The sequence below is a fragment of the Tenrec ecaudatus genome, chromosome X (genome assembly GCF_050624435.1).
Source record: "Tenrec ecaudatus isolate mTenEca1 chromosome X, mTenEca1.hap1, whole genome shotgun sequence".
NCBI lineage: Eukaryota > Metazoa > Chordata > Mammalia > Afrosoricida > Tenrecidae > Tenrec > Tenrec ecaudatus.
In genome coordinates, this window is record NC_134548.1 from 49,107,594 (window position 1) to 49,129,699 (window position 22,106).

A 22,106-nucleotide genomic window follows, 5' to 3' on the forward strand; every position below is an offset into this window, starting at 1 on the left:
AGCTCCTGCACAGTGACAGGCTCTCCTCTAGAGAAGCAAAGAGAATAGGAGTTGTTTCTGTCTTCAAGGAATCACAACACCCATTTAGTTCACTTAGACATCTCAAACAATACATTCAAAGCATCAGACTATTGGCTCGTTCCCTATAACTCACTCTTAGTTGTGGTGGCTAGGTGATATCCAGTGTGTTCCAATTCATAGTGACTCTGTGAGTAGCAGTGTGAAATGCGGCCCAGCCCTACACCATTCCATTGTTGTGCCCACTGTGTCAATCCATATCATTGAGAGGCTCTCTCTTTTTTACTGGTCTAACACTTTACCAAGATTTATGTTCTTTCCCAGGGAATAGTTCCTCCGGAACACATTTCAAAAGATCAGAGCTGAAGGTTCATCATCTTGGCTTATAAAGAACATTTTGGCTATACTTCTTCTAAGACAGATATATTAATCCTAGCTGATCATCATATATTCAGTATTCTTCACCAATACCATATTTCGAAGGCATCAATTTTTCTTAAATTGTCTGATGCCTCCAAGTATGTTCTGACTCATAGTAACCCTATGTACAACAGAACAAAATAATGGCTGGTCCCTCACTATCTTCACAAGTTATGTTTGAACCCATGGTTATATTCGTTGTGTCAAGTCATACCATCCAGGGTCTTCCTCTTGTTTGTTTACTTCTACTTTACCAACCATGATGTCCTGGGGTCTTTTTCATTCATTGTCCGGATTTAGAATTCATCTGAGTAAAAAATACTATGGCTTGGGTCAGACCAAGCTTGTCCTCAAAATGACATCTTTGCTATTTAACCGTTTCAAAAGGTCTTGTGCAACCGATTTACCTAGGACAACACATCGTTTGATTTCTTCACTGCCACTGTCATGAACATGAATACAACAGCAATGAAATACTTGACAACCTCAGTCTTTTCTCTGTTTATCATGCTGCTGCTTATTGTGCGGATTTTGTTTTCTTTGTGTTGAGATGTAGTCCATACTGAAGGCTGATGTTTTTCATCTTCATCAGTAAGCATTTCAAGGCCTCTTGGCTTTCAGCAAGTGATGTTGGTAGTGAGTCTTCCTTTAATCCCAATGCCATGTGCTTCTTCACATGGGCCACTTTCTTGGATTATTAGCTCAGCATACAGATTGAAGAAGTATGGTAAAATGATTTTACAAACCATGCTGCACACCTTCTGATTTTAAAACATGCAGTATTTCCTTGTTCATTTCAACTAACTCCCTCTTGATCTATGTACAAGTTTTGTGTAAGTACACTTCTGTCTAGAAGATGCATGATTTTTTAATATCCATAATTTGTCATAATCCATATAGTTGAATGCCTTTATATTGTCAATAAAATACTTGTAGACACCTTTCTCTTATTTTCTGCTTCCTGGTAAGCTTCATCTGATATCCTTAAAGATATACCTTCTTCCATATCCTATTCTGAATCGGTTTAATTTTCTGGCCTGTAAATGTAGTGGTGCAGCATTTTAAACATTTTATTCAGCAAGACTCTATTTGCGTGTGATAGTAATGATATTATTCAACTTTTTCTATCTTCTGTTGAATCACTTCTTTGGAATAGGCACAAATATGAATCTCTTCCAGTTAGTCAATCATGTAGCTGTCTTACAAATTACTTGACAGAGACGAATGAGCACCTCTAGGTTTGCATCTGTTGGAACATTACAATTCCTAGGGCTTTTTTTTTTGGTCAAATCTTCCATGCATCTTTGACTTTTTCCTTCAATACTAAAGATTCTTAATTACTTGCTACCTCCTGAAATGGTTGAACAACAACCAGTTCTATGTTTTTCAACAGTTTTATTGGCATATAATTCACATATCATACAATTCAGTAGTTCAGTCACCACAAGAGGAGTTGCACAAACATCACCAAAATCAGTTTTAGAACATTTTCTTCATTATTATACTGACATTGTTATTAGCTCCCCATTTCCCCTACTTTCCTTGCCAAAGCCCCAAGGAACCATTAATCCAGATTCTACCTCTATAAATTTACCTATTTTGGGTTTCATATACAGGAAAACATTTGTAAAAAACCCACAATACCAAAGTAAAAGAGATAAAAACTTCAATCAAAAAGAAAGCAGAAAACATTAAAAACTAGAACAAATTTAAATGGATCAAAAAGGAGATTGAATGATAGGGTACTAAATGTTAACCTAACTGCATCTGCAACAACCCACTTCCCAATGCCTTCTGCATGATAACAAGGGTATTCACAACCCTGGTCCATGGTCAGAGGGAATTCACCATGAAATTAATCCAACTGTATTTCCCCTTCACTTCTTTTAAAAAACAGAAACAACTCTAAAATGGAACAAAAGGGAGATCAACTGATAAGCTACTGCATTTTGACCTAACAGCATGTGCCATAATCCACTTTACAATGCTCTCTGTCTGATAACAGGGCTATTCATAGCCCTCAACTATGATCAGAGGGAATTCACTGAAGTCTTAATCCATATGTAGACCCCAAAAATGAATTTTGGGTTTCCACTGTCACCCACAGCCATCTGCAAACCAGCCACTCACAATTTAAGCTCTGATACCATTCCCTCCTTTAGACTTTTATTATTTACAATCAGTAATTCTTTGCAATACTTCCATGCAGAGACCATCACTCAATATTTTGCATATTAGAATCAATATTGATTTCAACTCGGGCCTTGGTTTTTTCCTTCAACTCTTTCACCATGAGAAATGCTGAGTGTTTTTTATTTTTGGTATTCTAACTCCACATTGTGTTATATTTCATTGTAATACTTTACATTGTCTTTTTAAATTATACTTTGAGTTCTTTTGTACAGCTCTTTTACTCCATCATTTCTTCCATTCGCTCTCCCTTTTTTTCCCAAGTCAGACATGTTTTATTAGTTAAGCTAATAACTAATAAAAATAAAAAAAATCATTTTATCGGGAACTCTTATAGCTCTTATAACATTCCATATATCAATTTTATCAAGTAGATTTGTGCATGTATTTCCATAATCATTTCCAAAACATGTTCTGCTTGAGCCCTTGATATAAGCTCCTCTTTTTTCCCCACCTTCCCACCCTCATGAATCCTTGATCAGTTATATATTGTTATTGTTATTTCATATCTTACACTGTTTGTTTTCTCCCTTCACCCACATTATTGTTATTTGTCTCAACCATCCGGGGTTTGGGTGAGGCTACGTATCCAACCTTGTGATTGATAGGTTACCCATTTCTCCCCGCTTCCCCTTCTCAACCATTCCCCTACCCTTATGATACCACTACTGCCTGAGGGATTTATCTGTCCTGAATTCCATGTGGCTAGAGCTCTTATCTGTACCAATGTGTGTTCTCTGGTCTAGCCAGATTTGTAAGGTAGAACTGAATCATGATAGTGGATTGGGGTGGAGCATGAGGGGAGAAAACGTTCAGGAACTAGAGGAATGATGTGTGTTTCATAGGTGCTAAGAATAGCACCTTGGTTGAATCACTGTTTCTCTGCCTTTTGGCTGTGATCAAGTGTAGTATCTTGCATTTTCTTTAGCTACTTTATATTCAAGAACAAGTTTCAGAGTCTTCTATTTTGGTCTTTTCTTTTTACTCTATCTTTTAAAATGACCTTTTGTTTCCTTTTTATATAATATCCTTGATATTATAATATGTCAAATCTCTTCTCCAGATGGTCTTTAAATTCATGTGGGACATACTCAGGGTTGTACTCTACTTTGTGCCATTGTTTTAACTTCCTTCTGCTTCAACTTGGACCTGCAAATGAGCAACTGATGGTCTATTCTGGGATTGGCTCCTGGTTTTGTTCTGACTGATTGCATTGAGCTTCTCCTTTTTCTTTCCAGAGATATTCTCTATTTGATTTCTGTGTATTCAATCTGGTGATGTCCATGTGTATTGTCACCATTTATATTGTGATAAAAGGGTATTTGCAATGGATAAGCCATTGATCTTTAGAATTCTATCACACTGTCTCTGGCATCCTTGTATCAGCAAGGCCATATTTTTTCCAATCATTTTATTTGGGGCTCGTACAACTCATCACAATCTATATATACATCCATGTATCAAGCACAATTGTACATTTGTTGCCATCTTCATTCTCAAAACTTTTGCTTTCTAATTGAGCCCTTGGTATCAGCTCCTCATTAAAAAAATCATTTTATTAGGGGCTCATACAACTCCTATCAAAATCCATACATACATCAATTGTGTAAAGCACATTTGTACATTCATTGCCCTCATCATTCTCAAAACTTTTGCTCTCCACCCAAGCCCCTCCTTCATGAACCCTTGATAATTTATAAATTATTATTTTGTCATATCTTGCTCTGTCCCACGTCTCCCTCACCCCACTTTTCTGTTGTATGCCCCCCAGGGAGGAGGTCACATGTAGATCCTTGAAATAGGTAGCATTCGCTCTTATGCTGGCTATTTAAAAATCTTAACAAATGACATCATTATTTACTAGTTGTTCTAGTTACCAATCTAGGACTGCTTCTTCTCTTTCATAATACAGTATGTTTATGCAAGTGGTGAATCCTGTTGGGTGTAGCCTCAAAATAAGCTCAAAATTTGACTGCTTCCTACCACTGCAACCACTGCCACCTTATCCATGCCATCTTGGCCTTTTGTCCTTATCTAAGCCACCATATAATTTAATTTGGTTTTTCTGCTTCCTTCCCCTTTTGTTCTTTTATAAACACTTTTTTTCCACAGCTGCCAGGGTGATTATGTGTTGGCGTGGTAAATACATGTAAAAATTTTGGCATTTTGATCATTTTAATTGTGCAATGTATTGAAATAAATTATTTACACCATGCCGTGCAGTTATCACCACCATCTATTTTCAAACCTTTTCATCACCACAAACAGAAACTCCAAAAGCATACGCAGTAACACTTATAATCCCCTTCCCGGGGTTTGAGAACTTTTTTTTCTGCCAAAGGCCTTTTGGATATTATAACATCCTTCATGGGCCATTGGCCCCACAAAATGATCAGCTTAAAAATTAGCCTACTGTATTTGGTCAAACATTTAATTAATTCATCCCTAATATGATGGCTACAACTGCTATTCTCTAGTGAGGTATGTGATATTAGCTGGGATTGATAATTTAGCAAACCAGGTGGCCCCATCCCTCCTCTAGTCCATGGTAACCTCTAATCCACTTTCTGGTGTTTTTTTTGGATTTATATATTCTATATATTTAATATAGTAATGATGACACAAAATTTGTCCTTTTGTCTGCCCTATTTTATTCAGCTCAGCGTTTTCAAGGTTCATCAATGTCGTAACATATATTAGAACTTCATTTTATGACTGGAAAATATTCTTTGTGTATAATACCACATTTGTTAATCTATTCTATCTTAATTCATTCAGGTCTGTTATTTAATATCATATCTATCTCTCCCTTTTTATTCTGCTGTATTTACTTACTACAGCACTTCATGTTTTTAATATTACTCAAACTTAAAAAATATTACTCAAAAATATTTCTTTTTCTATGTTTTTGCCTATCGCGCCTACTGGAATGTAAGCTTTATGATAACAGGGGCTTGGTTATATTCACCACTCCATTCACAGTCCCTCACTTGGTGCCTATGACCTAGGAGGAACATCATAATGTTTGTTGAATGAGTAGATGAAATAAGTAATTCCCTGTGATACTTGTGAAGGTGTAAAAATAAGTAGTTGTGTATTTATTCATTATGTAAATAGTTCTAATAAAGATGATCTACAGTTGAAACCGATGTTTTAAAGTATTTTAAAGGGTAAAATAAGTTTGAATAAAAATATGTTCTAATATGAATGTTTGTATAAAAGTTTATTCTTTGGAAATATAGTGGCATTTATATAAACATGTGTATAACCAAAGAACAAACCCACTGTTAGAGAGCTGATTTTCAGTGCATAGCATCTCTATATACGATTTCCAATGCTTTTCATCTTTTTCTGTAGAGCATCTGGGTTTAAACCACTGACCTGAGATTAGCGCCCCAGTGTTTACCCAGCAGTTCCTCCAGAGTTCCTTAAATTTATGTATATGGTAGATTAAAACAGCCCAAACAAATATATAAAGTAAAATTAATATCTTTTCTATACTAGACCCCTAACAGTACATGTTGAAAGAAAACTCTGGTAATTCAGCTTTTTGTATACCTTTTCAGTTATTTCCTGTATTATTTATGGACATATGCCCTGGTATCTTTTGTGGGATAAGCATTGGACTAGTAACTATGGAGTCAGTGGCTCAAACTCACCAGCTGCTCTGAGGGAGAAACACGAGGTTATCTGCCATCAAGAAGATTTACCGCCACAGAAACCCTGCATAGGAATTGACTCTAAGGAAGTGGTTTTGTCATTGTTGTTGTTAGTTAGCGGTACATAATAAACACAGAGATCTGAAGTTATTTCACCTGGTATATTTTTAAAATGCCTTTATTCTTTTTAGTAGTTGTGTAGTATTTTGCAGAATGCCTTTAGCTTGTATGGAGTACTTTGTATACAGGTGTCGAATTTATATGAGAGAGATTATTAGGTATGGATTTGCTTATCAAAGGGATATGTGTCTATAGTTTTAATAACTGATATTAGCATGATTGGATCACATACCAGCAGTGTATGTGTATACAGGCTTACTTATATTGGGTTTCACCTACAGAAAAGCATACCAAAAACAAAAACCACACACACATGCCCCAAAACTTCAATTGAAAACAAAGCCAGAAATATTAAAACTGGAACACTTATACATTGGATGAAGAGGGAGATCAAATGAAAGGTGTCACATTTTGACCTAAATACAACTGCAATAATCTATCCTACAATGTCCACTGTCTGGTAACAAGGCTTTCCCATCCCTGTCCTTAGAGGGAATTTACCAGAGGCTTAATCCACTTTGGGGCTTTGACTGTCATCTATACACAACCCACTGCCATCGAGTTGATGCTGACTCATAGCAATTCTATAAACTGCCCCTGTGAGTTTCTGAGACTCTAACTCTTTATGGTTCATAGTTCACCTGTGCCGCGACTGGTGAGTATGAACTATTGACTTTGAGCACCGTAGCCCCAAAAGTAACCATTATACTGTCAGAGTTCCTGTTCTATTAACCAGGTGTTTAGAATTTAAGCTCTAATATCACTCCCTCCTCTGAGTTTGAAATTTATTTATTTACAGTTCTTGGATCGCATAGGCTGGTGTGCTTCTTCTGTGTGGACTTAGCTGATACCTTACTTAGACTGCTGCTTGTTTCAAAATAAGCCTTTAACACTACAGATGCTATTCTTTCTAATATCCGGGCACCATCTGCTTTATTTTATTTTTTATTTTTACCACACTTTGCTATAGCATCCATATCTTTAGTGATGACTTCGTGGGCATAGGAATTGAGCAGTACAATGTCATAAGAAATAATTGTTCTTAGATTAGGGCTACAATTAAGTTCAAGCTCAAAATCCATTTGTATATCTATGGTTTATATATGTCCCTTGTTCATTTTAAATATATATTATTTTTGAATGGATTTTTTTGAAACCATAGAATGGGAGCTGGGAGTGCTTTTTGCTACTATATAGGTTATAGCATTTTTTGGAGGCCTCTTCACTGAGCAAGACTAAAACTGTATTTTTTTAGATAGAATATATCCTTGATTGTACTAATAATTCCAATTCATATTTAGAACAACAGGGCTTTTACTTAACCTCATTTTTCTGGCCTCATCTAAGTTTCCTTATTCCCTTGTCAAAAATCCTGATTATCAAGGGTGCCAGGCTGACTTTGTTTTATCCCACACTACAGCTTAGAATAGTAATACTAATCTTATCACCATTTAAATTATAGTTTTGTCTGAAATTCCTTTTGTCTTTAAGCTTTATTAAGAAATGAGCTATAAAATTATTTAGAGTTGTTCTTCTCTGTGTGATTATTCATATACCGGTTTGCATATTTCAATCTTGGCTCTTTAGTATTTATTTGTTAATATGATCCTCTATTTTGCTTTCCCTTTAGGATTATCTGCTGCCAAACTCTTGACTGAACATGATATGAAAGTGTTGGTCTTAGAAGCCCGTGACAGAGTAGGAGGAAGAACATACACCGTGAGGGTAAGTGATTTTCACACTTTGTTTATAAAATAACTTGCAAACTAGAAGTTTGATGTTGGAGAATGACAGAGATTTCTACTTCCATAAAGAGTTAGAGTCTCAGAAATCCATCACAAAAACAAGTTTCAAGCGAAACTGCTTTGACAAAAAAAATTCTCTATGACCAGAGAGAACCTTCCCAGGCAATACCACTAGATGCACTAACTCAGAGTGAGTAGCTAAATGTTTTTCTAGTGGGAAAAAATGCATACTATGAAAGCTCTGTCCAGTGGAGCTTTTTCTGTTTGTTTGGGTGTGGTTTTTTTTGGGGGGGGGGGGGTTGTTCCACCTCATCTGTACACATACATGCATGTAAACATGCTATAAATTTTATGCTTACTTATGCAAAGACTCACACTTCAGTTAGTAGGCTGCTTTAAGCAGGATTAAGTGTAGTATATTTTTGTATAACTTTTCTTTCATCTCTTGTTCCTTGAAAGGTGTTCTACTACATAAGACACGCTTTGCTCAGGTAGCATCTAGCGAGATACGAGAAGGGAACTTAGTTTTTACTAGAGCATTGCCTTTTGGATTTGGAGATATATTACCATTCTGGAAGGCTGCCTTCTCCTGTTAAAATTTATCACCTTGTAAACTCTGCATAGTATTATGTATATGAATCAGAATTGACTCATTGGCAGTGGATTAATTATTCTAGAAAGGGTTGATTACATACAATTTTATCTGTGGGGACTGATGAAAGTTCAAGGAGAGAGGATGTTTAATGAGAGGGAAACAAGGTGCAAGATGGAAGTTGGCCAAGCATGCTGATTTAAGGTTAGATATAGGCAGAGAAGCCAGAGAAGCAGTAGAGGCAGAGGAGGAGGGTAAGACTAGGGAACATTGCAGTGCAAGTCAATGGAAGGATGAGAAGGGGATGATCAACAAGTGAAACAGCAAGCATTTGACATGGGATGAAGAAGTAAAGAGGCTCCTTGTGTTTGGTGATTAGAAGGCGATGAGTACAATCTTTACTAGAGCCCCCAAATAGAATGTTGAAAGCTAGGAGATAAGCAATAAGAATAGTATTGGACTATTGAAGTGACTAGAGGATAAGGAAACATTTATCTAATTACCATCCATAACTCAAATAATGTATGGGTTAAATTTTCTTTTTTCAAGCTGTACAACCCCATGCATGATAGTTTCCTATACTCATTTGTATTATGTGCATTTTGCTACCTTCAAGTTATTCCAACTCATAGCAACCCTATATGACGGGGTAGAAATGCCCATATGTGTTTTGGAGACTAACTCCTTATGGGACTAGAAATCCTCATGTATGCTATTTCCATTGTTGTGAAAAATATGGTAGAAGATGTATCAGATTCATAGCAGAGTGATGTAAGCAATGACAACAGTGGGTTAAGCAATAAAAACATTTGATTATTTCACATAAGAAAATCTGGTAGTAGGTAATCCAGGCTGGTTCAGATATCAGCTTTGTCATCACAGTTTCTGGTTCAGTATGTTTTCTGCTTTCATTCTTTGCATGTTGGCTTTTTGCCTTGTGGTAACAAGGTGGATGATACAGCTCTAAATATCAAAATCTTATTGAGAACAGGAAGGAGACGGAATGAGGTAGAACTAGTCTTACCTGCAACAAATATTCTTTTACCAGGAGACTCTAGCAGACATTTGTGTTAGTCTCATTGGCCAGAATAAGGTCGCTTACCACCTAGGGAGTCTGGAAAAGCAAGTATTTAGCATTCCCAGCTACTTTATGTAAATAGATATGCTACTGATTGCCATAGAGTCATTTCTAACTCATAATGATAGGAAAGGGTATATATGTGTGTGTGTGTGTATATATATATATATATATATCTACCTACCTACCTACCTACATACACACATATACATATATGTGTACACACACACACACTGGAGTAGTAAACTAAAGTGTTATAGAAAGTAGAATATTGTACTAGTTCTTTCATCCATACCATGCCACACTAATCTTTTGCTATTTTCTTGCTAATCTTTAGCTGTATAGGCCTATTTTCATTTTGCAAAGCTTTTTTTTTGCTGATGATTTAAAAAATCATTTTATTGGGGGCTCATACAACTGTTATCACAATACATCCATCCATACATTTGTCAAGCACATTTGTACATTTGTTGCCATCACCATTCTCAAGACATTTGCTTTCTACTTGAGTCCTTGGTATCAGTTCCTCATTCTCCCCTCCTTCTCCAGCCCCACTCTCTCATGAACCCTTAATAATTAGTAAATTATTATTTTGTCATGTCTTACACTGTACAACGTCTCCCTTCACCCACTTTTCTGTTGTCTGTCCTCCAGGGAGGGGGTTATATGTAGATCCTTGTAATCTGTTCCCCCTTGCTACACCACCTTCCCAGTATCACCACTGGTTCTGAGGGGTTCATCTGTCTTGGATTCCCTGTGTTTCCAGTTCCTATCTGTACCAGTATACATCCTCTGGTCTAGCCAGATTTGTAAGGTAGAATTGGGATCATGATAGTGGGGGAGGCGGGGGAAGCATTTAAGAACTAGAGGAAAGTTGTATGCTTCATTGTTGTTACACTGCACCCTGACTGGCTCTCTTCCATGTGGCCCTTCTGTAAGGGGATGTCCAGTTGCTTACCGGTGGGTTTTGGGTCCCCTCTCCATACTCCCCCTTATTTGCTATGATGTTATGTTTTGTTCTTTGATGCCTGATACCTGATCCCATCGACATCTTCTGATCACACAGGCTGTTGTGCTTCTTTCATGTGGGCTTTGTTGCTTCTGAACTAGATGGCCGCTTGTTTATCTTCAAGCCCTTAAGACCATAGACACTTCCTTTTTTGGTAGCTGGGCATCATCAGCTTTCTTCACCACATTTGCTTATGCACCTGCTTTGTCTTCAGTGATTGTGTGTGGAAGGTGAGCATCATAGAATGCCAGTTTAATAGAACAAAGTGTTCTTGCATTGAGAGAGTACTTGAGTTAGAGGCCCAATGTCCATAAGCTTCCTTAATACTAAACCTAGAAATATATGAAAATAGATCTATTTCCCCCTCATCATATATAAATATATTTACATATGTACCTGCCTGTATTTAGACCTCTATAAATGCCCTTTGCCTCCTAGATCTTTCCTCTAATTCCTTTTACTTTCCTCTTGTCCCACTGTTATGCCCAGTCTTCATTTGGGTTTCATTAATTCCTCTTGCTTACATTGCCCTTGATCAAGCCCTACCAGGCCTCTTACATCCTCCTCACCACTGATTTTGGATCACTTATTGTTCCTTTGTCCTGGGTTTGAACATCATTCCCTTCCCCTCACCTTCTGCTCTCCCATGTCCTCCCGGAACTGCCGGTTCTGTTGTTTTCTCCTCCAGATTGTTTATCCCGCCTATTTTATCTAGATAGACCTGCAGAGAAAATAATATGCATAAAAACAAGACAGAGCAAAACAAAGGCACAAAAGAAAAGAAAAGAAAACAACAACAAACCAGTGACCAAAAAGAAAAGAAAAGCCTGTAAATAGTTCCAGGTCTGTTTGTTGACATTTAGGAGTGATTTCCGGTAGAGTCTGATGAGGTGCCACGCCCTGGCCCCAAAGTCTATTTTTGGTATTCCCTTGAGACTTCCTTGTTCTGCTCCCCTTGCTGTTACGTTGCACCTCCTTAGTGTTTTGCCTCGGTGTGCTGGGGTCAGATCAGACGCAATTCCCACACTGTTTCTCCATTATGGGTCAGTGAAGGATGTCGTGTCTCCTAGTGGGGCCGGCCATATGGTCCTCTCTGTTCATTGACTACTCTGAGCATGGATATTATCCTCAAGGCTTGGTGGACCTGGATATGCTCCACTCTCTCTTCCTCCTCTTTCATTTGCTCCCATGTGCCCTGATCAGACTGTCCCTCTCCCTGTGCAGTAGCTTCAATGCTGCCCTCTGAAGTAAATTTTTGTGCGGGGAGGGTCAGCTGTCCAGCACTGGGTTGAAGCCTGGTCCCTCTTTCCCTATGGAGATATAAACAGTACCCTCCCCTTTGGTGGGTTAGTACCCTGTTCCCCTGCTACCCATTTCTTTTTTCCCCCTCCTTTTGAGTTGGCTGCCATATGTATCCCTGGATTTGGTCTGGCCCCTGTCATACTGTCTGGACCTCACCCCAGGAATGTTAATATACAGTAACCTTTTCCCTATGCCCCTTTTGCATTTTTTAAAGATCACCTCAGGGGACTCTTGTTGTACTTGTCCTTTTGCATGTTGCATAGCTTTAAGAGTGTCCTGTAACCTTGCTCTACAAACTGTAGTCTGCTATTTTTGACTACATCAGAATCACTTGGGAACTTTTTATAAATAAAGAATCTGAGTTCTCACCCCTACTTTACTGTAACTCGCTGCCATCAAGTCAATCCTGACTCCTTTGTTCCCTATAGGCACAATGCAACTGCCCTTTGGGTTTCTAACACTGTACGTTTTTATGGGATCGGAACATCTTAACTTTTTCCTGTGGTTTCAATTACTGACCATTTGGTTAGCAGCTCAACACATAACTTACTATTCCACCCACTCCAGACCTTCAAATTCTAAAATCTGTATTTTAACGAGATCCTCTGGAGATTCATTTGCACATTAGTTTGAGAAATAGTGCTCTACTCTATGTACTTTCCTGTTTACTTTAAATTAATGTCAATCCTGATTTATTTTATTGGAGAATTTCCAGCTACTTCCCTCCAATGTGGTCGACTGGCAGTCTGTTGATTTAGGGATTCTACTAAGATTCTACTGGGGCTCTAACTCTTGTACTGGCCCAATATACTGTCTCATCTTTGTGAAGTGCACTTAGCACCTTAAATTTCCATTTACTCATCAGAGCCATGAGATATAATCTAAATGTGTATTAGATTCCCTTAAAACTTCAAATTATAATTTAAAAGTGTGTTTATTTTAATCTGAATTTTTCTAGAAGAGTAAAATCTCTCTCTCTCTCTCTCTCTCTCTCTCTCTCTCTCTCTCTCTCTTGTTCTCTCCCCCTCTCTATATATAAAACCATATTAGATATGATTCTTCTGTCATTTTCTGAAAAACCTCCTTCATTTTGGAGATAGTTATTACATTTTCCCTTAGCCCTGCTTTTCTTATCTTTAAAACCTGGTTATTAAATAGGTCTACCTGTCATGTTGAAAATACCCGATTTAGGACAGGTGTTTTTTTTAGTTAGTAAAAGGAAATGAAAATTCTAACATGCTTGTTCCATCTATGTTATTGCCCTAGAAAATCTGTTTCATTAATATATGTCAGGAATTATTGTATATTGAGTATGATATTATAGTGTTCCTGAAGTATATGAGAAAGAAATCTCTGCAATGCCTAGTGGTTAGAACTTAAATCAATATATATGAAATGTATATGTTATAAAAATACAAGTTATTAAATTAACACTGATTTAAGAAAATATGAGTAGTGCTTTAACCTCAAAATAAATTGAATCTGTAAAATTTTTCCACATAGAAAACACTAAGTGCTCTGCAAAATTTTCGACCAAATTCTCAAAGAATAGATGATTCTCTTTCTATACAACTCTCCCAGAGTACATAGAAGAGTATGATTACTAATTAATCAGATTAGCAGTACACTACTACATAGGTATACTTTTCCTATTTAGGGGAAAGAAAGCTGTTATACACTTTCTGCCTTTACTATTCCCCCTAAAAAACAGTGACCTTCATGTTCCAACACAAGTGATGCTACACTGGGGCTTATAGGTGTCTTACAGGGTTATGTCTCACATTCCTTCAGATTCCTTTAGTTTCCGTTGTCCGTTTTTTTTTCACTTTTTAATCTTAGTACTCCTTGAGATATTCCCTGTGTAATTTTCCCCCCTTATAAACCTTTCCGGGAGCTTTTTGTTTCTTTGTTACCTCTGATTGATTCCTCCCTTCATGGTCCAAATTATGGATTGTCTCAGTGGCATGAGTAACTCAAAAACAAACAAAGTTAGTTGTAAAAACAAAACTAACAGGCTAATCTCAAGCTCAATAAACAAACTATTAACAAAGAATATCCTACAACAGATAAGATAATATCAGGCTGGATTATGCTGAGATCAAGTTCAGTGATACCAAACTCAATTTTCTGGGAACAAGCAAATTATACTTTATACACTTAACACATGCATTCACACCTAAATCCTCAACATAGTAGAGATCCAATCAGGCAGTGAAGAATCACTATATCAATGTTTAGAAACATTGAAATGCAGAGAGGGTGTAACCGACTTTGCTTCTGGAAGTGGGAACGAGTGAAGAAGACCATTGAAGAAGCTGCTAAGAGTCTAAACAGTGCTTTTGGTAGTCTTATAAAGTTAAGGTGACAAAAAGTCAAGTGTGGAGCTCTCCAAATATTGTAACTTCCTTGTAATTTGGGTGGGACTGTCTAATATGAGTAAGGGTGAACTGAAAGAGATCAAGCTACATATGCAGTTCTGCCTACCTGCAAATAACTTCAGATATAAAAATGGACTAAGATTAGGTAGCGCTGTTATTGTGAACAGGTGCCAGGACCCGGAGCAAGGATAAATCCTTTCTGAGAAATATAGGAATAAATCCCTTCAGAATTAAACTATTTCTACATTTAAAAAAATGTAGTGAGTGGTACACACACAAAAATCAGACAACCGAGGAGAAAATGTAAGATGAATAAGAACTGATAATAAATGTAGAGCACTATTAAAAATAGTGGCGGAGCTGGAGCTTTACAATATTCAATCCATTGACTAAATCATGGAGAGGAGGAAAAAAGCTGGAAAGTGTATACAACTACTTCTAATAGGGGAAAGCAAACAGTTAATTAGCTAGGAAAGGTGTTTGGCATATTTGTAAATAATTTATTAGGTCCATGAACTTGTTCTACCTTTTTGTACTTTTCCTATTAAGTATTTTAGAATGGAATAAAGAGCTCATCAGAATGGATTGATTTGATGGTTCACTGTTGTACATGAAGGAATTCAGCTTAGTTATCTTTAGTTATCACTAGCTTAAGATCTAATTATAACTAACAGTAACACAGATGAAAAACACATATAATAACTTAATAATAATAATATAATAATTATTTTAGACTCAGCGGGCAGGGTTTGGCATCTCAACAAACTCAATCAGAAAACATTCATAAGGGTCAGCAGGATGACCTGAAACTATTTATAGGGGTTTTTTTTTATGTCTGTATAAGATAGACAAAATAAACAATTCTGAGGAGAAAACAATGGGACCAATGGTTCCTGGGAGATAGGGGAGAGGAAGAGGTAGGAAAAAGGGAAGGGAGGGGCCAACAAACCCAGGGACAAGGGAACAAGGCATCTGAAATTGATGGCAAGGAGGGTGTAGAACCCCTGGTGGGTTTGAACAAGTGCATTGTAGCCGAAAGGAATTACTGAGAGCCAAATGAAGGTTGAATATGATAGTGAAACAGGAGGAAAGTAAAAGTAAATAGAGGAAAGAACTGGGAGACAAAGGACATTTATACAGGTATAAATATAGGCATGTATAAATGTAAATATATGAATATAGAACGATAGGGAGATAGGCTTATATACATATATTTATATAGTAAGTATCAATGTAGCAGATGGACACTGGGCCTCTACTTATGCATTTCCTCAAAGCAAGAATACTTTGTTCTAATAACCTTTTATGATCACTGAAGTCAAAATGGGTTCATAAGCAAATGTGGTGAAGAAAGCTGATGGTGCCCGGCTATTAGAAGATATGGTGTCTGGGTTCTTAAAGGCTTGAAGGTAAAGAAGCGGCCACCTAGCAAAGGAAGCAGCAAATCCCACATGGGAGAAGCACACCAGCCTATGTGATCAAAAGGTGTCATTGGATCAGGTATCAGGCATCAGAAGACCCAGAACAATTACATCCATGCAAATGAAGGGAGTTGGAGTGTAGACCCAAAACACATCTGCAGACAATTGGACATCCCCACACAGCAGGGTCACAAGGAAGGTATGAACTATCCAGGGTACAGTTTAGTGCCCACAAAACACACAACATTCCTCTAGTTCTTTAGTGCTTCCTCCCCTCCACTATCATGATCCCAGTTCTACCTTACAAATCCAACTAGACCAAAACATGTACGCTGGTGCAGATGAGAGCTGTTGACACAGGGAATCCAGGAGAGATTAACCCCTCAGGAACAATAATGGGAGTAGTGATACTATGAGAGGACGGGGAAGATAAAGGTAAAAGTAGCAGAAAGGAAAACCAAGCACAATGATCAATGTATACCCCCCCACACACACACAATCCGAGGGGGGCGAATGACAGATACATGGGAGAAGGGAAACAGTGGACAGTGTGAGATATGCAAATAACAATATTTTATAGTTTATCAAGAGTTCTCAAGGGTGGGAGCATCGTGGAGGGAGGGAAAAACAAGGAGCTGATACCAAGGGCTTAAGTAGAAAGAAAATGTTTTGAAATTGATAATGGCAACCTAACCACAAATGTGCTTGATGCAACTGATGATTGATGTATGGATTGTTATAAAAGCTGTAAGAGTCCCCAATAAAATGATTTATAGAAAAATAATAACTTAAAAGGCTTTAAAAGTGATTGAGACCAAAAGATATACTTCAGTTTCCTTTGCTTTTTATACATTTTATTGCTGAATTTGCCTTACCAATCCAAATGGGACCACTTAGAGATGAATGTCATTCTCCAGATCTTGAGTGGAGGAAAAAAGGAAAAAAGAATTACTATTTTCAATTGTACTTTGCGTTTAAAGAAAAAAGTTTTGAAGTTAAAATAACTGGAGTGTTGCTTCAAGTTCTAATTAAAGTATTCTGACTTCTTTTTCCCTTTTCCTAGAATGAACATGTTAATTATGTAGATGTTGGAGGAGCTTACGTAGGACCAACCCAGAACAGGATTTTAAGACTTTCAAAGGAGTTGGGTTTGGAGACATACAAAGTGAACATCAGTGAGCGCCTTGTTCAGTATGTCAAGGTAAGCCTGGGGTTTTATTCTAGTGTCCAGTGGGAGGATTTTGTTTGAGAAATATTACTTTCTTTTTTTCAGTTCTAATATTTTTTTTCCTTTAAGACACTCAAAAAAGCTGTTGACTTTAAGGGGAATATTTTCTTTTTCTTTAAAAATTAATGAAGCAAAATATCCCTGTGAATGCCTAGAATCACATTAGTATGTTTCAGTTTGGTCCTTCTGTGTATCATTCACCTTCAGAGACTACACATGGGTCATGTACGCAAGTCCCACCGGAGTAGGGATGGGAGTTTTTTAGCTGCCTTTCCTCACCTTCCTCATAATTGGAGCACACATGCACACACTTCCCCCTAGTCTCAGGCAACCCCTAAGACACCTATGAGGCAAACTGTAAGGCCCCAATGAAAACAGTATTGAGCTTATATCTTCAGAATTTTAAAAAGTTAATTCTCATTCTTGCTACGTATTACTTTGAACACTGATAATTTCCTCTGCAGTTGGCCTTGATTTGGGGGAAGTCTAAATCAGTTGTGTAATTTCCTACCATTTGAACAAGAGATTGTTTAAATGTAGCTGCTTATGTCCACTGTAGCTGTTGTCAGTGTTATTCTTTCATACTGAGACCAAACAGACTGGAGTCTGGAAATGGGCCTGAAGGAATCAAGTTTCCGATCTGACACTGCAGTTCACTTCCTGCAACTGGTATCTCTAGGGCGAGGCCTTTACTCATTCTAATATCAGGATTCCCAGACATTGTTTCTTAATAGCTGCTTCTAACTCTCACCTCACTCCAGGCAGTCATTAAACATAAGGAGTCTGCAAGGGCTTTCAGAGGAGATGAGGACTCTTGGAAAATTCTAATAGTTGTGTGGTTTGGGATGCTTGTATGGGTTTGGAATAGAGATAGAGGTGGAAACTGGCTTCAGAGGTCAAGGGAAGCTTGAAGCTAATGTAAAGAACTATGGAAGGGTTTAAGAATGGTAACCTCAATAGGCCACACTAGAAAAGGAAAGCAAATTTGCTTCCCTATTTTTTCTTTTCTACACAGCATAATGTTGCTTCTCTGAAGTGTTAAGTATGAACAGTAATAATAATAGCAGCAACAAAAATAGTTAGTACTTTTACATCTATAATCACCAGTAATGCACAGAAAGAGATCAAAGTCTTTGCCTTAAGTTACTGTCCCTGTGAGGCGCTGCTGCCAGAGGAGCAGTGATGGTGGCCAGTGACACTGGAGCTCAGTGGTCATATTTGAGTGTTTTCTGAGTTCCTGTGATTGTACACTGTAGTGCAGTGGTTTAGAGCACAGCTGGTTCTGGAGGATATTTACCCACTGCCAAAGGCATTGCTGTTGAAGAGATGTGTTAACTACCAGTCTGACACGATCAACACTCCAAAAGAAAAGTGAAGCAAAAGCAGCCATGTATATTTACTTGCCAGTACAACTGGGAAAGAAATTACTATGATGATTTTCCTGGAATTTGCCAGAGGAATGAACGAATCTGACTTAGAAGAAGTCCAGGCAGCATGCTCCTTAAAAGGCTGAATGCTGAGACTTCATCTCATGTACTTTGCAAATGTTTTCAGGAAGGAACAATCCCTGGAGGACATGATACTTGGTAAATAGAGGATCAGTGAAAAAAAAAAGAGAGGACTCTTTACAAAGTAGACTGACACAGTGACTGCAACAATGGCCTAAACATGGCAATGATCATGAAAATGGTGCAGAACTGAGCAGTATTTTGTTTTGTTGTACCTAGTGTGTGCTATTGTTGTTCTGAGCCTGAATTTATTGTATGGCAGTGGGATGGGTTATAGGAACAGTAAGAACAACAAAAAGCCCACAATCTCTTTCCTCCTAACACTCAGGTGCTAAGAGATTTTTATTTTATCTTGAGGCTACCAGTAAAAAAAACCAAGTGCTTTGTATATAAATACCAAAAAAACCCCAAAACCCATTGCTATCAAGTCAATTATGACTCATGGTAACCTTGTAGACTGTTTAATCCTTATACCCAGAAGTTTAGGCAGGCATTATTTGCTCCATTTTACAGATGAGAAAATTGAGTTTGGGAGATCAAGTGACTTGACAAGGCTATAAAAGTAGTAAAAATCTGAATGAAGCCCAGAATGCCAAATCAGTTGCCCTTAAGTCAATTCTGGGGGTTTCAAAGTAGGGATTTCAATGACTGATCTTTTGGAAGTAGATAACCCAGATTTTCTTTGGAGAAGCTTCTGGGTGAGTTCAAGTAGTTAACTTTTGAGTTAGTAGTAGCTAAGTACTTAACCATTTATATCATCTAAGAACTCTAACTCCTGAGTACATATGCTTTAATTATCCAAATACACAGTCTAGAAAAGGAAACTGAGGGTCCTGAACAGAAATCTGCTAGACCTCCAACATTTGAATTTTTTTTGCTTAACACCTTCGTATGCATTGAAGGTTGACTCAAAAGAAGAGCATATACAGTTAATTGAAAGAATGCTTGTCTTTTAGTTTCATCTCTTCCAATTTAGTGTTCCTCTGGATGGTGCAAACAGTTAAGTGCTAGGCCACAAGCCAAAAGGTTGATTGTTTCAGTCTACCAGGGCTGTCTTGAAAGAAAGGCCTTTCTGAAAAATCAGCTATATAGTTCTACTCTGACATATGTGGGTTACTTGGGGTTCCAATCTCCTCAGTGACAACTGGTTAAAGGGAGTCCTTAGATGGTAAAAATTGTTAAGTATTTGGCTACTATTTAAAGTTTATTGACATATATGAGAGGGTACCCCCCAAGAAAAACAGAAAAAAAGCTCCTCAGGGCAGAGCTTTTGTAGCACACATTTTTCCTTCTAGGCAAGCATCAAGCAACTCGCTCTGAGTGATTTGCATACAAAGAAAATCATATACCCCCCAACAACAAAATAAAACACATAAAACTTAAATCCATAAGAAAGAAGAATGATTAAAATGGGTAAAAAGGAAAATTTGAAAACTGTTTCCAAGAATGGAATTGCCAGTAATAAGTTGTCAAAATTCAACCTAACTATATCTTCCTAACTATATCTTTCTGATAGACTCGTCTGAGAAAATTCAATGGAGGCTTAATCCCTGTGGAGATTCTGCAAATGGATTTTGGGTTTTCACTATCATCCATACCCTTCTAAAAACTGGGTATTCAGAATTTAATACAATTCTCTCCTTGGTTTTATTATTTACAATCCTTGGATCACACAGTGTGATGTGCTTCTTCCATGTGAGCTTTGCTGACACCTCACTTACATGGCAATTTGTTTTAAGACCAGCTTTTAAAACCAATGATTTTATTTTGTTTTTTAAAGGCCTTATTCCTTATGATAGCCTGGTACCAACATCTAATTCTTCATCATATATTGTTGTAGCATGTCTATCTTCAATGATTCTTTTATGAGAGTATCAAGAAGGACCGCTTCATGAGACCTGATTGAACCTAAGAACAAACAATTCTTGTGTTAGGCCTTACAGTTAAGTGCAAGCTCAAAGGATTGGTGTCTTCAACCAATCTAGAGGTGGCCTGGAGAAAATGTTTGGAGATCAGCAACCATTGACAAACCTATGTCACAATTTTACTGTGACACATAAGGTTTACAGCTGTCATGCTTTTCTTAAGGGCAATTCATTTTTTTAAAGAAAAAACTGTGAGCCTGTAGGTATGTCCTCAAACTAGTTATCTTTGTTCTCTCTCCCAGCCATGCCAACTCTAAATTTAGATGCTAAGGCAAGCTTTTGAAAATGACTTTTAAAATAACCAGCTTTTGTGATGAATTCAGCTGTTCTTTGTTCATAATGGAAGCAAGATGGGCCAAGATGAGAATGTGCAGTTGACACTGCCTGAAAGTTATCAACTGATAACTCAGCCCTCCTGACAGGATCTTAGAGTTAAATAGCTTTACATGTGGTTTTCTAACACTACCGGAATTTTCTGTGCTTCTCAGGGAATCCTACTTTGTAGAAATTTGGGTGCTTATCAGTGCTTTGATAAGGTTCTGCTTCAAGCATTAGTAGTAACTTCTACCCTATTTTTATTTGACAAAATACAAATATTTTGTGAATTGTCTCATATTCTACTGAAGAAAGGAATCTTGCATCACTTAACTTAGTAGCCTGGATCTTTGCCATTGCTTGATTATGCATATCATAATGGTAATGGTAATAATGTATTATAATTATTGAACACAGTAAGAAGCAGGCTTTTTCTCATGCTATGACTGTACATTTGGACAATAAATAGTACATTTATATCATGGCCACAATTTTTTATTCCTCAAGGACAGTTCACTCCCATAGTAGTAATGATAATGATAAATATCCTTCACTGAGCTCCGAGTATATTCTAGCCTCCATTAGCTCATTTCATTGTCACAAGGGATTCTACTAGACAGGGCCTTAGCCGTGTTTTACAGTGAGGGTCAGAGGTCAAGTAACCTGCCCAGACTTCTAAAGGCCACAGAGCTGGAATTCGGGTCAAAGTCTTCCCATTTTTCTGTGTTGTTTCTTGCTGTATCATGGACTTTGGTGTGGGTGTGGACTCTAGTCCTGGTCCCTTTTGGGACTCTCAGATCATCCTGTGTTCCCATATGCAGCGCTGAGGACTATTTTGCTTTGTCCTTTGGCTTACACATCTGAAAAAACAGTGTAATTACTGGTTATATTGCAATCACTATGGATTGGCTATTGTGTTATGAATGTAGCAACTGTACAGCTACCATTTAAGTACCTGATGTTGGATAGTTAAGCTTTATTTTAGTACTTACAGATAAACACTCTAAGTGCTAAACCCTGTCCTTTTCATTATTTCACTTAAATCTCTCCTAAGGAAAGGTGGAAACTATCCTTACTATTATTAAATTATCTTCTATCTTCTTTATTATTCCAAAGAGCACATATTTCCCTCCAAAGCAGACAACAATGTAAGGCAATACATTGGTGGATCAGTTAGAGGTTAATCTCTCTGAAATAG

The 22,106-nt window shown here is 37.4% G+C and overlaps 1 protein-coding gene across 1 annotated transcript in view; it reads left to right on the forward strand.

The window, feature by feature from the left end:
* MAOA (monoamine oxidase A) overlaps window positions 1–22,106 on the forward strand; it is a 70,157-nt gene that overhangs the window by 11,751 nt on the left and 36,300 nt on the right. Inside the window, exons 2-3 of the mRNA XM_075539522.1 lie at window positions 8,038–8,132; window positions 16,996–17,133. Of these exons, the coding sequence (XP_075395637.1) occupies window positions 8,038–8,132; window positions 16,996–17,133 (233 nt within the window). The remainder of the gene's footprint in view (window positions 1–8,037; window positions 8,133–16,995; window positions 17,134–22,106) is intronic.